The sequence below is a fragment of the Nomascus leucogenys genome, chromosome 1a (genome assembly GCF_006542625.1).
Source record: "Nomascus leucogenys isolate Asia chromosome 1a, Asia_NLE_v1, whole genome shotgun sequence".
Lineage (NCBI taxonomy): Eukaryota > Metazoa > Chordata > Mammalia > Primates > Hylobatidae > Nomascus > Nomascus leucogenys.
In genome coordinates, this window is record NC_044381.1 from 6,269,886 (window position 1) to 6,284,618 (window position 14,733).

At 41.1% G+C, this 14,733-nt stretch overlaps 2 protein-coding genes across 4 annotated transcripts in view; one reads left to right on the top strand and one right to left on the bottom strand.

Annotated features, from left to right (window-relative positions):
- Positions 1–4,575, top strand: part of PDCD1LG2 (programmed cell death 1 ligand 2) — a 63,133-nt gene extending 58,558 nt beyond the window's left edge. For 2 of the 3 annotated variants that reach the window (XM_012500743.2, XM_012500744.2), the window contains exon 7: positions 3,249–3,568. In XM_012500743.2, the coding sequence (XP_012356197.1) occupies positions 3,249–3,280 (32 nt within the window). In that variant the 3' untranslated portion in view covers positions 3,281–3,568. Of the gene's footprint in view, positions 1–3,248 lie in introns of all 3 variants that reach the window. The other variant, XM_003273827.4, reaches the window with a different exon arrangement.
- PLGRKT (plasminogen receptor with a C-terminal lysine) overlaps positions 1–14,733 on the bottom strand; it is a 258,459-nt gene that overhangs the window by 189,278 nt on the left and 54,448 nt on the right. The gene's annotated exons all lie outside the window — the stretch shown is intronic.

Consider the following 14,733-nt stretch of genomic DNA (forward strand, 5'->3'; position numbering starts at 1 on the left):
TTACCTAGTTTACTCTAATACAACATGGAAAAAACTGGAACCTATAATAAATAGACCCTACGTTGCCATTTAAACTTCTATTTCTGAGGAATAATAATGTGGGGAAATACTTTCTATATAATAAAAAAATAGAAAAATTGCAAAATAAAAATATACTTATGTATCATTCATGTCCTATTAAAAATGTTATTTATAGACTCACCATATTCCCTTCCTCCAGAAAAACAGAAGTAAAAATATGAAAATGCCTGTAATCATGTTTTTGGATTATGGAACCAAGTATTGCTTTTTACTTTTATGTTTTCTGAATTTTTGTTGTACTTCACTACATTTTTGAGTGCCCTGATGTATTACTTTTAAGAAGAATAATAATACTTTCTGAAGCCATTTCAACCATCCCCACTCACCTCTCTAGATCCCAGTAGTCAAATACATTATATAGGACTCTTCATCAGTCCTTATCAACTTTAGGAAGGGCAATGCTATACCTTCTTTAAAGGACACCTACCAATGTCTTAGTCGCCTTTCAAAGATTCCTAGCACAGCGAAATGTGATGGATACACTCTAAGGATGTAAGAGCTGAAGTGACTTGCATAAGGTCATCTCATAACTTACTGTAAGAAATGGAGCTAGAACTCAGACCCACTGAGTCCTTGTCTGTGACACACTGCCCTTTCCATTTGTGGAAATTGTTCTTGTATCTAATTTTACCTGTGCTGCTATTTGGGCCTAGCCATTCTACCTCTTATGCAGACAAGCAGATAAACAGTAAAACTTTAGGAATGGATTATGATACCATAGCTATATATCATCTATCCTTTACAAAATAGTTATTACAGTCATCAAGCCTTGGTTAGAGCTTACAGACCATGTATCCTAGCTACCTCATTTCACAGATTATGACATTGGGGGCTAAGAGATATTAAGTGACTTCCTTGAGTGAAACAGTAGCAGACCAAACAAAGTCATGATTCCCAGCATAGTGCTACTCATTCATTTATTCATTCATTCACCCACTTACAAACCTGTATTAAGTGTTTGCTATTTGCAAGACCCTGTCAGGCCATGTGGGAACTAGAAGGATGAATTTATCAGTCATCCAAGATTCTTACAATTAAGTTACAGATAAGGTACTCAAGAAACAGTTCTCATTCACACAATTTGGGTAAAAACAAAAAGAAGCCAGCTTTCTATATACTTTTGGTCCAGTCTTTATGTTTTTTTGTTTTGTTTTGTTTGTTTTCATGAGTATCCTGTCTTCCTTCTAAGAACTTCCACCTGAGAACTGACCACAGCATCAGCATTCCACATGGGTGTGTTTCCTTTCCCCTTTCCCATTTCAGTGGTTTCCAATTTCTTTTTCTTTTGCCACTATAAACCTTTTGCAAAGGAAATATTAGACGGAACTCCTACATGTCAAGCAAATTAAAATAGTGGTGAAATTAGAGTGGAGGATATAATCACCCTATCATATAGGCTATTTGTCCATATCATATTTGTCCCTACAAAGGCCTCTAAGGCAGAGGTCCCCAACCTCTGGGCCGCAGACCGGTACCAGTGGCCTGTTAGGAACTGAGCCACACAGCAGGAGGTGAGCAGCAGGCGAGCGGGCACTACTACCTGAGCTCTACCTCCTGTGAGATTAGCAGCAGCATTAGATTCTCATAGGAGTGTGAACCCTATTGTGAACTGCACATATGAGGGATCTAGGTTGTGTGCTCCTTATGAAAATCTAATGTCTGATGATCTGAGGTGGAACAGGTTCATTCCGAAACTATAGCCTACCCCCACTCCCACACCCAATCCATGGAAAAATTGTCTTCCACGAAACCAGTCCCTGGTGCCAAAAAGGTTGGCGGCCACTGTTCTAAGATACCTTGTGCTTCTTGGAACATATTTGGAAAATCATGTAGCTCTCACATTATCCCTACATCCTGAAGCCCACCTTACTTATCAATCCTCAGAAATACCCAACCCATGTCAGGCAACTTCACACTTTCTTTCTTCAGGCAGCACAGTTGTCTCAGGGAGGGAGGAGAGTGCTATTAGCAAGAGGAGTCACTAACAGCTTCACTCACCTGTGCCCATGAATTTTTAATGGTATGAAAAGTCTGTGTATTTTTATGGTTCTCTATGGCTCATATAAGAGGGACAAACAATACATGAAAGTTCAGAGATGGGGACAAATATCACTTTAAGCTGGGGATAATCAGGGAAGAAGAAAGGTTTCATGGAGGAGGTGACTTTTGAATCAGGAAGAAATGGAAACAGCAAACTCTTCCAGTTAGAGGAGACACTAAGAGGAAAGGCAGAGAGGCAGGAAGGTGTGGGAAAGTGCACGTGACCCCGTTCAGAGAGAAAGCCAGGTGTGAGATAAGGGGGAAAGACTGTTAGGGGATGTACTGTAAACCACTAATTCCAGGCAAAGGTTAGATTTTACTTACTAACCAAGAGTGCTTCAGTTAGATCCTAGCAGGAAATGGAGGGCATGCTTAGAAGAGGTAACTGAGGCAAGTTTAATTTACAAAGGTGTGTGCAGCATTAAGGGAAACCAGCAAGGGATACTGAGCATGCCAGGATGCAAGAGCAGGCAGGGAAGGTGACTATTCCTAGGTCTGAAGGAGAAAGGGGAGGGAGCAGTTCCCAGAACCCTAGTAAAAATGGCAATGAGAAAGGTCCACCTGGCAGGACCTGTGGCCTTTAACAGAAGGACAAAGTCAACCCACAACTTGTCTGGGAGGTTGCTGAGGAATAGATACCCCAACCTCACTCTCAACCCACTGCAACCCTCTTTACCCCCTAGACTGAGCCCAGTCAAAGACAGAGGGAGGAATCCAGTGATGCAGTCTACAATGCCACCATCCTGGAGCATGAATAGAGCGCAGCAGGGTGAATAATGAGTCTGCAGGAATTAGTAGAAATATCTGACACAATAGGGAACTATAAGAGGTTTTGGATAGGAGAGGCCCCTGAAATGTGCTCCAATATTACTGAGCTATGTGTGGCCCACAGAATGGAAGAGGAGCAGCTCTTGCAATAGGTCTGAGGAGAGAAGCTGAAGACTCGGACTAGGGCAATGGTAAAAACTGTGGAAAGAAGTTTTAAACGAAAAGTTTTAAACCACGCTGCTTCCAGCTAGATAAACTTTTTCTAAAAAAAAAATAGTTCCTCACTCAAATTTTGGGGAGGTTATATATTTTCTAATCATAAAAAATGATTTTTCTTATTTGTGGGCTTTTCTCCCCAGATCTGAACCTGTGGTCTTGGGAGCCAGGGTGACCGGATATGGCATCTGAAGAAGCTTCTGGACTCTGAACAAGAATTCAGTGGCCTGCAGAGCTTGCCATTTGCACTTTTCAAATGCCTTTGGATGACCCAGCACTTTAATCTGAAACCTGCAACAAGACTAGCCAACACCTGGCCATGAAACCTGCCCCTTCACTGATCTGGACTCACCTCTGGAGCCTATGGCTCTGAGCAAGCACTACTGCACTTTACAAAATTACCCCACTGGATCCTGGACCCACAGAATTCCTTGAGGCTCCTTATTGCTGCCAGACTGAAAGCAAAAGGAATTATTTCCCCTCAAGTTTTCTAAGTGATTTCCAAAAGCAGAGATGTGTGGAAATTTCCAGTTACAGAAACAGATGGGTTGCCAATAGAGTTATTTTTTTATCTACAGCTTCCTCTGGGTACTAGAAGAGGCTATTGAGACTATGAGCTCACAGACAGGGCTTTGCACAAACTCAAATCATAATTGACATGTTTCATGGCTTACTGGAATCTTGATAGCATCTGAAGTTGTTCTAATTACAGAGAGCATTTAAATATACACTAAGTGCACAAATTGTGGAGTAAAGTCATCAAGCTCTGTTTTTGAGGTCTAAGTCACAAAGCATTTGTTTTAACCTGTAACAGCACCATGTTTAATGGTGGTTTTTTTTTTTAATTACATCTTTCCTTTAAAAATTCTTGGTTTCTTTTTATTTGTTTTTTACCTTAGAAATCAATGATGTACAGTCAAAAATATTTGATATGCTCATACGTTGTATCTGCAGCAATTTCAGATAAGTAGCTAAAATGGCAAAAGCCCCAAACTAAGGCTCCTTTTCTGGCCCTCAGTATGACTTTAAACTTGACCTTTCAGTGCCTCAGTTTGCACATCTGTGATACAGCAATGCTAAGGAGTCAAGGCCTTTGATAATTGTCACTATGGAAATTCTGCAAGATCCCACTACATGTGTGGAGCAGAAGGGTAACTCGGCTACAGTAACAGCTTAATTTTGTTAAATTTGTTCTTTATACTGGAGCCATGAAGCTCAGAATATTAGCTGACCCTTGAACTATTCAAATGGGCACATTAGCTAGTATAACAGACTTAGGTAGGTGGGCCTAAAGCAAGCTCCTTAAATGAGCAAAATCTGGGGCTCATGGGAATGAAAGGTTGTGAAATTGACTAACAGACAAAACATACATCTCAGTTTCTCAATTCTCATGTAAATCAGAGAATGCCTTTAAAGAATAAAACTCAATTGTTATTCTTCAACGTTCTTCATATATTCTACTTTTGGGTAAGAGGTTTGCTCAGGGTCTTGCAAGTCAGTAAGTTTAATATCCTATTATGCCATTTGGCTCCCAAAGATTTGAAGGCCTTTGAGGCAAACTTGGATGCACTTTTCAGCAGGGTTGGGTCCTAGGGATGCTTGATCTGGGGCTCCTGCTGGAGGAGGAGCACTTCCTAACACCACAGAGAGCAGGGCAGGAGACAAGGCCTTCTTCCCTGGAAGCAAGCCCACCTGTGCTGCCCCTACCCCCACCCATGCCCCAGATACGTGATTGGGGTGCTGAATGCTTGGGTAGTTTTGTTTAACTCTGTTAGGAACCCAGTGGCATAATGGCTTCTGTCAAAATATTCCCATCTTTGTTCCTAGATTGGGGCTATCTCTTAGATTACCAAATAGGGAGAGAGCAACCTAGCTGTAGTATCCTGAAATCTGGGTTCTGTCAGGGGAGAAAATCATGAGGCATTGTGTCTTAGCTTCAGAAATTTTCTATACTACAGCATGGTATCTTAACACCTAACATTTATCAAGTACTTGCTATTGCCCAATATTGTTAAGCATTTTACACATACTATTGGAATGAATCATCCCCAAACTCTCTGAAAAACACACTATTAATTACTCCATTTTACAGATAAGGAAAGGCACAGAGAGGTTAAGTAATTTGGTTAAGGCTGCTTGTTCAGTTTGAAAGGGATGGAATTAGAGCAACAAACCTATATTTTTTGTTACACACTATAATGTGCCCTGATTTCCTACCATATGGGGTTTAAAGTGGTATTTTTATACTGTGTGGTCTCTTTGCTGATCAATATAATTAATTTCAGAAACAACAGATGCTGGCGAGGGTGCAGAGAAATAGGAACACTTTTACACTGTTGGTGGGAGTGTAAATTAGTTCAACCCTTGTGTAAGACAGTGTGGTGATTCCTCAAGGGTCTAGAACCAGAAATACCATTTGACCTTGCAATCCCATTACTGAGTATATACCCAAAGGATTATAAATCATTCTACTATAAAGACACATGCACACGTATGTTTATTGCAGCACTATTCACAATAGCAAAAACTTGGAACCAACCCAAATGCCCATCAATGATAGACTGGATAAAGAAAATGTGGCACATACACAGCATGGAATACTATGCAGCCATAAAAAAAGAATGAGTTCATGTCCTTTGCAGGGACATGGATAAAGCTGGAAACCATAATCCTCAGCAAACTAACACAGGAACAGAAAACCAAACACCACATGTTCTCACTCATAAGTAGTAGTTGAACAATGAGAACACATGGACACAAGGAGGGGAACATCACGCACCAGGGCCTGTTGGGGTGGGGGGAAAGGGGAGGAGAGCATTAGGATAAATACCTAGATGACAGGTTGATAGATGCAGCAAACCACCATGGCACATGTATACCTATGTAACAAACCTGCACGTTCAGCACATGTATCCCAGAATTTTATTATAATAATTAATTTCACTCTTTTCCAGGGAAGTGCTATAGGAGTGTAGGTGGTGTGTGGGTTCTGGCATCAGAGATTAAAACCCCAGCTCAACTAGGTATGAGTTATACAACTTTGAATATATTGGTTGACCTCTAAGCATCAGTTTACTTCAATATAGTGAGACCTGGCCAGGCACGGTGGCTCACGACTGTAATCCTAGAACTTTGGGAGGTCAAGGTGGGTGAATCACTTAAAGCCAGAAGTTCCAGACCAGCCTGGCCAACATGGTGAAATCCCATCTCTACTAAAAATACAAAAATTAGCTGGGCATGGTGGCACGCACCTATAATCACAGCTACTCAGGAGACTGAGGCAGGAGAATCGCTTGAACCCAGGAGGTGGAGGTTGCAGTGAGCTGAGATCACACCACTGCACTCCAGCCTGGGCGACAGAGCCAGACTTTGTCTCAAAAAAAAAAAAAAACAAATGCATATATAGAGAGATATATAGAAAGAGTGATATAGTGATACCCGATCTCTGCAAAAAATTTAAAAAATAAAAATAAAAAAATTTAAAGGGGCCAGGTGCAGTGGCTCACACCTGTAATCCCAACACTTTGGGAGGCCAAGGCAGGTGGATCATGAGGTCAGGAGTTCAAGACCAGTCTGGCGAAGATGGTGAAACCCTGTCTCTACTAAAAATACAAAAATTAGCCGACAGTGGTGGCGGGTGCCTGTAATCCCAGCTACTCAGGAGGCTGAGGCAGGAGAATCACGTGGACCCGGGAGGCAGAGGTTGCAGTGAGCCAAGGTCACGCTACTGCACTCTAGCCTGGGCAACAGGGCAAGACCCTGTCTCAAAAAAAAAAAAAAGAAGAAAAGAAAAAGAAAGCAGTTATCTTTCTCAGTTTATCATGAGGATTTTGAGCACAGGTTTTGTCATCCCCTTAGACTCCTAGAGAGCAGGGAAGGAGTGAGATTTTTGCCATGTACCTGGAACGTGATAGGTACCTCATGCATGGTCACCTCTGAGACTCATTATATATTGGAAGAATGGCTACTATTAACACTTCTACTTTTTTTTTTTTTTTTTAGATGGACTTTTGCTCTTGTTGCCCAGGCTGGAGTGCAATGGCACGATTTTGGCCCACAGCAACCTCTGCCCCCCACCCCAGGTTCAAGTGATTCTCCTACCTCAGACTCCTGAGTAGCTGGAATTACAGACATGCACCACCACACCTAGCTAATTTTGTATTTTTAGTAGAGGTGGGGTTTCTCCATGTTGGTCAGGCTGGTCTCAAACTCCTGACCTCAGGTGATCCACCCGCCTCAGCCTCCCAAAGTGCTAGGATTACAGGCGTGAACCACCGCACCCAGCCAACACCTTTACTTTTTATGGGCTTGATATAATGGGCTAAAACATACATAATGACAATGCTTAAAAGACTTAGATGAATTCTAAGTCTGGAAAAAAAAGTACTTTTTACAAAAGGAGCAAAAATAGCATTCAGGAGAGTTTGAGGAATTGAGAAAGACCAAACAAACAAAAATCACCTATGATCTCATCATCCAAGCACAAACACTTTCATGTTTGCTGTTTGTTTCTGCTCTTTGTCCATTTATGTATTTAAGTTTGGCTATGGTTGCAACGTGTAATTTTCTATACTTTAAAAAATTTGGGGCTGGGCACAGTGGCTCACGCCTGTAATCCCAGCACTTTGGGAGGCCAAGGCGGGCAGATCACCTGAGGTGGGGAGTTCAAGACCAGCTTGACCAACATGGAGAAACCCTGTCTCTACTAAAAATACACAATTAGCTGGGCATGGTGGTGCATGCCTATAATCCCAGCTACTCGGGAGGCTGAAGCAGGATAATAGCTTGAACACGGGAGGCGGAGTTTGCGGTGAGCTGAGACAGCACCATTGCACTCCAGCCTTGGCAACAAGAGCAAAACTCTGTCTCAAAAAAAAAAGAAAATTGTCATCTACCATAAGCTCACACTTATGTTGCTGACAAGTGTTCCCAATTATCATTTTTAATGGCTGCATAATATTCTACTGAGTGGCTGTGATAAAACTTAATTAACTGTTCCCCTATTAATGGAAGATTACAGTTGCTTCTGGTTTTTTTTGCCACTTTAGTTACAAGCTTTTGTGCTGGATATCCTCCATTTGACCCTCCAGATCCACTCTCCAGCCTTCTCCTCCCTGCTTTGGGTCCTATGAAGCTGACTTGTATGGACTGTATCAATGGGCTCCATTGCTCTCTGGCTTTTTATTGGGTTCAGCCAATGGGGATCCTGGCAGGAGATCAGAGGATGGGAGAAGAGTAATGCTGGCGTATTTATTCCCCAGGCTCTCCCTCTCCAGGGTCACTGCTGGCTGGATAATTCTCTCAACTAAAGGTCACAGCTGTTGTTGAATGAGCCTTTCCACATGGCTCCATCTGCCTGTGGGTTCCAGTAACTGCTCTCTCCAATCCCCTTTTCAGGTCTCGGTGCCTACGTGTCCCCTCACCCCCTGCAACACACACACACATGTGCGAACACACACACACACACACCTGTTCCTGCTAGCCCTTGGGTACTGCACTATTCCTTAGAGTTCCCTACACCCGGCCCACACCTCTACAAAGAGTCTCTTTAATTAGTCCTCAAATTATACAGTTCAATGTCCTAACTGATATATCATGCTATTTCAGATAATGCATGTCTTTTTACATCTAATTTCATTAGGATGGATACCTAAAAAGGGAATTATGGAGTCAAAGAATGTGAACACTTCAGGCTCTTGAGTCATACTGTCAATTTACTTTTGAAAAGCATCTGTTGGCATTGCTACCAGTGCATCCTTCCAGCACTGGATATTTTTAAATATAATTTTGCTAAGTCAATAGGTTAAAAAATGGTACTTCATGGTAATTTAAGTTTTCATATCTTGGATTACCCTCAAGTTTGCTTATAAAACCTGGTTATTGCTGTGCACATTGTTATTTTGGAGTTTGTTTAAATGTTTCTCCCTTCCCTACTCATTCTCTAGTTGTATAATCTTTCCTTAATAAGTCAATTTTTTAAAAGATCAACTTTTTAAAGCCTCAATGTCTTCATCTATTTACAGATATCCTAACAATAACACCTCTCTCACAGAATTATTGTAAGAATTAAAATAAGCATGTAGCATATAAGAAGCATCCAAGAAACATGAATGCTTTCCTCCTTAATAATTATGCATGGAGTTTAACAAATTATGTCTATTTTTTGAAAAAATAGTGTCAGTTTTCTTTCAAGTTTATATTGAAACTTACTTCATAAAATAATATTATAGATGAGCAGAACAATTCAGTATTATCCAGATTTGTTTTTATATATTATGTGACTTTAGAAAATTTGTAACCCTTTTAAGCCAAAATCTTCAAAAACTGTATTTATTTTATTTTATTCTATTTTATTTTATTTTACTTTACTTTATTTTAATTTTGAGACAGGGTCTCACTCTGTCTCCCAGGCTGGAGTGCAGTGGTACAATCATGGCTCACTGTAGCCTTGACCTCCCAGGCTCAAGTGATCCTCCCACCTCAGCTTCCTGGGTAGCTGGGACTATAAGCACATATCACCATGCATGTGTTATCTCAGGTCTGGTTTCTGTTATACAGATCAAGTAATGCTCTGGTAGGCTACACATCTATTATGTATTTAATTCTTTTTTTTTTTTTTTTTTTGTGACAGAGTTTCACTCTTGTTGCCCAGGCTGGAATGCAATGGCACAATCTCAGCTCACTGCAACCTCTGCCTCCCGGGTTCAAGCGACTCTCCTGCCTCAGCCTCCTGAGTAGCTAGGATTACAGGCATGTGCCACCATACAAAAATAATTTTGTATTTTTAGTAGAGGCGGGGTTTCTCCATGTTGGTCAGGCTGGTCTTGAACTCCTGACCTTGGTGATCCACCCGCCTCAGCCTCCCAAAGTGCTGGGATTTCAAGCATGAGCCACCGTGCCCGGCCCACATCTATTTAATTCTTAGAGCCAACCACCACCAAAGATTATTCCTGCTGGTAAGAAATGCTGATTGCTAATCTGGGATCTCATCATCTACATTGAAATCAGGCAGCTTTTCCCACCTCATCCTTGGCCTATAGAAAGCAGCTGCCTGAACATATTCAAGGGTGCTGGGGCTTCTCCCATTAAAGCATTTTTCAATGCTTTAGAGAAGAAACTATTCCTTAGGCTCTTTCAGGACCAAGCGTGGTGAGGGAAGAGGCACAGTTACATATAATAAATTACTCCCTTATTTCTATCTCCTTAGAGATTCTAATGGCTTAGGCCATTAGAATCTTCATATACATTATTCCAGAGACATTCTGGCAACTCAACACTATTAAATGTAACCTACCAGTGAGTCCAAATTTCAGCCAATCAACTAAGCAAATAGTGCCATTCACAGCTGCTCTAGCTAATACCTTTGTTTCAACTAGCTTTTGTTGTATACCAAACTATCCAAAACTTAGTGACTTAAAACAACTGTTTATGTTTTTATGATTTTATAGGATAACAATTTGGGCTGGGCTCAGTGGAGGCAACTCATTTGTGCTCTACGTAGTGTCAGTGGGATCATTCATGCATTTGCAGTCAGTTGGCAGTTTGGCTGCCAGATGGCTGGTCTCAGATGGCTTCATTCATATCTTCCTACTGGTGCTGGCTTTTGGTAAAACCATGTATCTTCAGTAGGTTAGTCCAGGCTTCTTCAACATAAAGGCTAATCCAAAAACAGCAAAAAAGAAAGAAAACCCCAATGTGCAAGTGCTTTCCAAGTCTCTGTTTGTATCACATTTGCTAATAATGTTCCACTATCCAAAGCAAGCACATAACCATGCCAAAAATCAATGTGTAAAGGAACTACATGAAGGCATGATACCATTACTGTAATCATCTATAACATTAAGTCCAAAACTATCTGGAAAGTGTAGTATATCAGGACTACCTTAATTTGGCCCCAGTTCAATGTTATCTTCTGTGCTCCTGGGTCTAATACCTTTAGAATTCATCCCCATACATATTAGCCTGGTTTCCTCTAATGTTAACAAAATCTTATGATTCTTTTGAAGTATAAGACTTTTCCTCCTGAGCTAGACTCTGCTCTTCCCACCTCCGTATATTCTGGGAACTGACTCTAAATAAAGGCCATGAGAGTTGGGAGCACTGGGGCTGAGAAAGAATAGGGATCTCCCTTGCAAGGCAAGTGCTTCATATGGGCTTATTACAGGCTTTCAAACAAGGAAAGGCTAATATCATCAGACAAGAAATGAGAGGCTTCTTCCACTATCAAGGGAAACTCAGGGATGCTTGGGGGTTTCAACATTCTCAGTTTCATCCAAATCCACCAAAATGTCCCCATTCCTAGTCTCAGAGTCCTACTCCTTTCAAATTACTGAGAAAACTTTCACATATGAGACTTAGCCAGTCTGTGAATGATTGATTTGGGTTGAATTTTTCAGTCATGTCTTTCATGTCTAGTGATTCCTGTAATTAGAAGAAATAAGAGGTACTTTCAGGGCAGTCTTAGAAGTCCTCTGGTGCTCTGAATATGATTTGAGGTGAAAGCCCTAAACTTGTTAGTTTCTTCCCGTAAGCACCCTGGTGCAATCAGAAAAGCCATCCCACATTACATTCCTTATAATCATCTTTACTACAATAATGGTTAAATGCAACAGCTACTTGGCCTCCAGAAACTTGCCTTTCTTTGGTATTCAAACCTAGCAAGAATAGATAATAATTTAATCAATCGTGATGCCATTGCATGCCATAGATTACTAGTGGCAAAGAGTTCAGCTCTCAATTCAAACCAATCCAACACCACTAAGAAATCAAATCAATCCCAGAATGTCAGAATTTGAGAATCTGTTTCCTAGGACCACACCTAGTATCAAGTACTAGTATCGGCCAGAGTCCAGTCATAAAAATAGAGTGTATTTAATATTAGGAACTTGTAATAAAGATATAAGAAGACTGAAAGAGCAAAAAAGTGGATGCCAAATATTAGAACTACAGAGAGCAGCTACCTTTCTGCTACATATTGCTACAGGCATGACAATTCAGGAACTAGAAACAGGAAATAATTCCCCCTCCCACCTTCCAGTCCCCAAGGGCTTCCCATTTACTGAACTTAACAGGAAGCTAGTTGGCAAGCAAGGCTGGCAAATGAAGTTGGTCAAAATTCCAGCCCTGGCACATCAGAGCAGAGGAGAGGAGGATGGACTTAGAGTTGAGAACAGGAAGTAAATAACTAACTTACTCCTCAATCAAAATCTATCTGGATGAAGTGGAGACGTATCCATTAAGAGATAAAAAATAAAGACACTATAAATTCCAATTAGATTGTAGCACAAGGAATTGTCTTAAACTTTGTGGCATCTGACCCTGTAACAAGGGCCCAGTGTATATTTGTTGATTAGTTTTATGAGAAAAATAAAAATTAGGCATCTGCTTTGACCAAGAGCATAGGACAAAATAAACTTATTTATTTATTTATTTGTTCTCGAGACAGAGTCTCGCTCTGTCGCCCAGGCTGGAGTGCAGTGGCGAGATCTTGGCTAACTGCAAGCTCCGCCTCCCGGGTTCACGCCATTCTCCCGCCTCGGCCTCCCGAGTAGCTAGGACTACAGGTGTGTGCCGCCATGACCAGCTAATTTTTTGTATTTTTAGTAGAGACGGGGCTTCACTGTGTTAGCCAGGATGGTCTCAATCTCCTGACCTCGTGATCTGCCCGCCTCAGCCTCCCAAAGTGCTGGGATTACAGGCGTGGGCCACTGCGCCTGGCCTTTAAGTACATTTTGTAGAAGTTGTATCAAAATTCATTGGCTGCAAATGAGAGAAAACCTGATGCAAACTGGCTTAAATTTTTAAAAGATAACGTGTTGGATTATGTAACTGAGCAGCCAAATGTGCAACTGGGTATAGGGGATCTAACAAAGGTCTTCAGGATTCAAATTCTCTCTATCATTTCTTCAGTCTGTTTCCTTTTTGTTGATGCCATTCTCAGACAAGATATCTCCTCATAATTACAAGATGGATGCCAATGATTACTAAACCTTTCAGATTCAAATATTTTATAAGAAAAAAAAAGCCAGAGTATTTTTCTCAGCATTCTCAGCAAAATCCTGAGATTTGCACTGGAAAACTTATGTGATGTGCCCTCTCCAGAACCAGTCACTGAAAGAAAGAGTATGTAAGTGATATCTTAGGTCTGGAACTCCACCCAGACCACATGAATTGAAAGTGGAGAGTGAATCAAAGTGACATCTTTTGTGCTAAGATGTTGCAGTTGCCCAAATGCATCTGTGGACTTCTCCTAGAATGTATAGCAAAAGGTGTTAGGTGTCTATTGTAAGAAAAATATCACTATCATATAACACCCCTGGGGGAAATATTTCTAAATTTCAGACAAAATATATTTTCAGTGCGTTGTCTTTCCTGATAATGTATTTCCTGCCTGTCATGGGATATGTTTGTGTTAAAGTGCTGGGCAGGGTTTGGACTACATGTTCCCCCTTGTGCTGGGTTTGAAACAGTAGATTGCCAATGTCTCATTGCTGGTATCCAAAATGAGTTTTAATTAAGTTTGTCATTATAGCTAATCTCCATACCATGCGCCAGACATTGCTCTAATAGCTTCACATGTATCATGTCATTTAGACTTCATAACTCTGTATTGTCTTGTCTATTTTACACGTGTATTAGTCCGTTCTTGCATTGCTATAAAGAACTACCTAAGACTGGGTAATTTATAAAGAAAAGAGGTTTCATTGACTCACAGTTCCACAGGCTGTACAGGAAGCAAGGCTGGGGAAGCCTCAGGAAACTTACAATCATGGCAGAAGGTGCAGGGGAAGCAGGCAGGTCTTACATGGCCTGAGAAAGGAAGAGGGAGAGCATGGGGAGGTGCTACACACTTTTAAACAACCAGATCTCATGAGAACTCACTCATTATCATGAGAACAGAAAAGGGAAATTCCACTCCCATGATCCAGTCACCTTCCACCAGGCCCCTCCTCCAACACTGGGGATCACAATCTGACATGAGATTTGGGCAGGGACACAAATCCAAACCGTATCAACATGTAAGCAAACTAAGGCCCAGTGAAGTTAGATAAATTGCTCACATCACACAGCTACTAAGTGGCAAAGCTAGATCTTAAGATTTTGCAAGCCAGACATGACATCAAGCCAAATATCCTAGACCTGTACCAGTCAAGCCTTCATTATATAGTATTTTGTAATTATATATGTGTTCAGTTTTCTCCAACAGCCTTTGAGGTATTAGGAGCAGGACCTGGTATTTTATTCATTTTTATAGTCCCAGAACCCAGTACAAGGATTCGCACATAGAAGATACTTAACAAATATCATGGAATTGAATTGAAAGCAGTGTGCATGGAGTCGAGGCAAGAGAGGCCAATGTGGAAAAATGTTTGGTGAATCTCCAGCATGTCCAATGGAGAAGGGTCTCTGTCCATCCAGCCCACACGTTCCTATCACCTGTCAGATCTATTCCTCCTATGTGAATGCATCAGAGTCATGTAGCTTGTTGACACTAGCCATTAAAATCATTCTAGCCACCACTACCATCCTTCACCCCATCTATGGTCTATGCTTACTGAGAAACCTGATTATAATTTGACTTCTTATATAGGGTTTTCTATAGGAATCGACTTTTTAAAGCAACTTCTG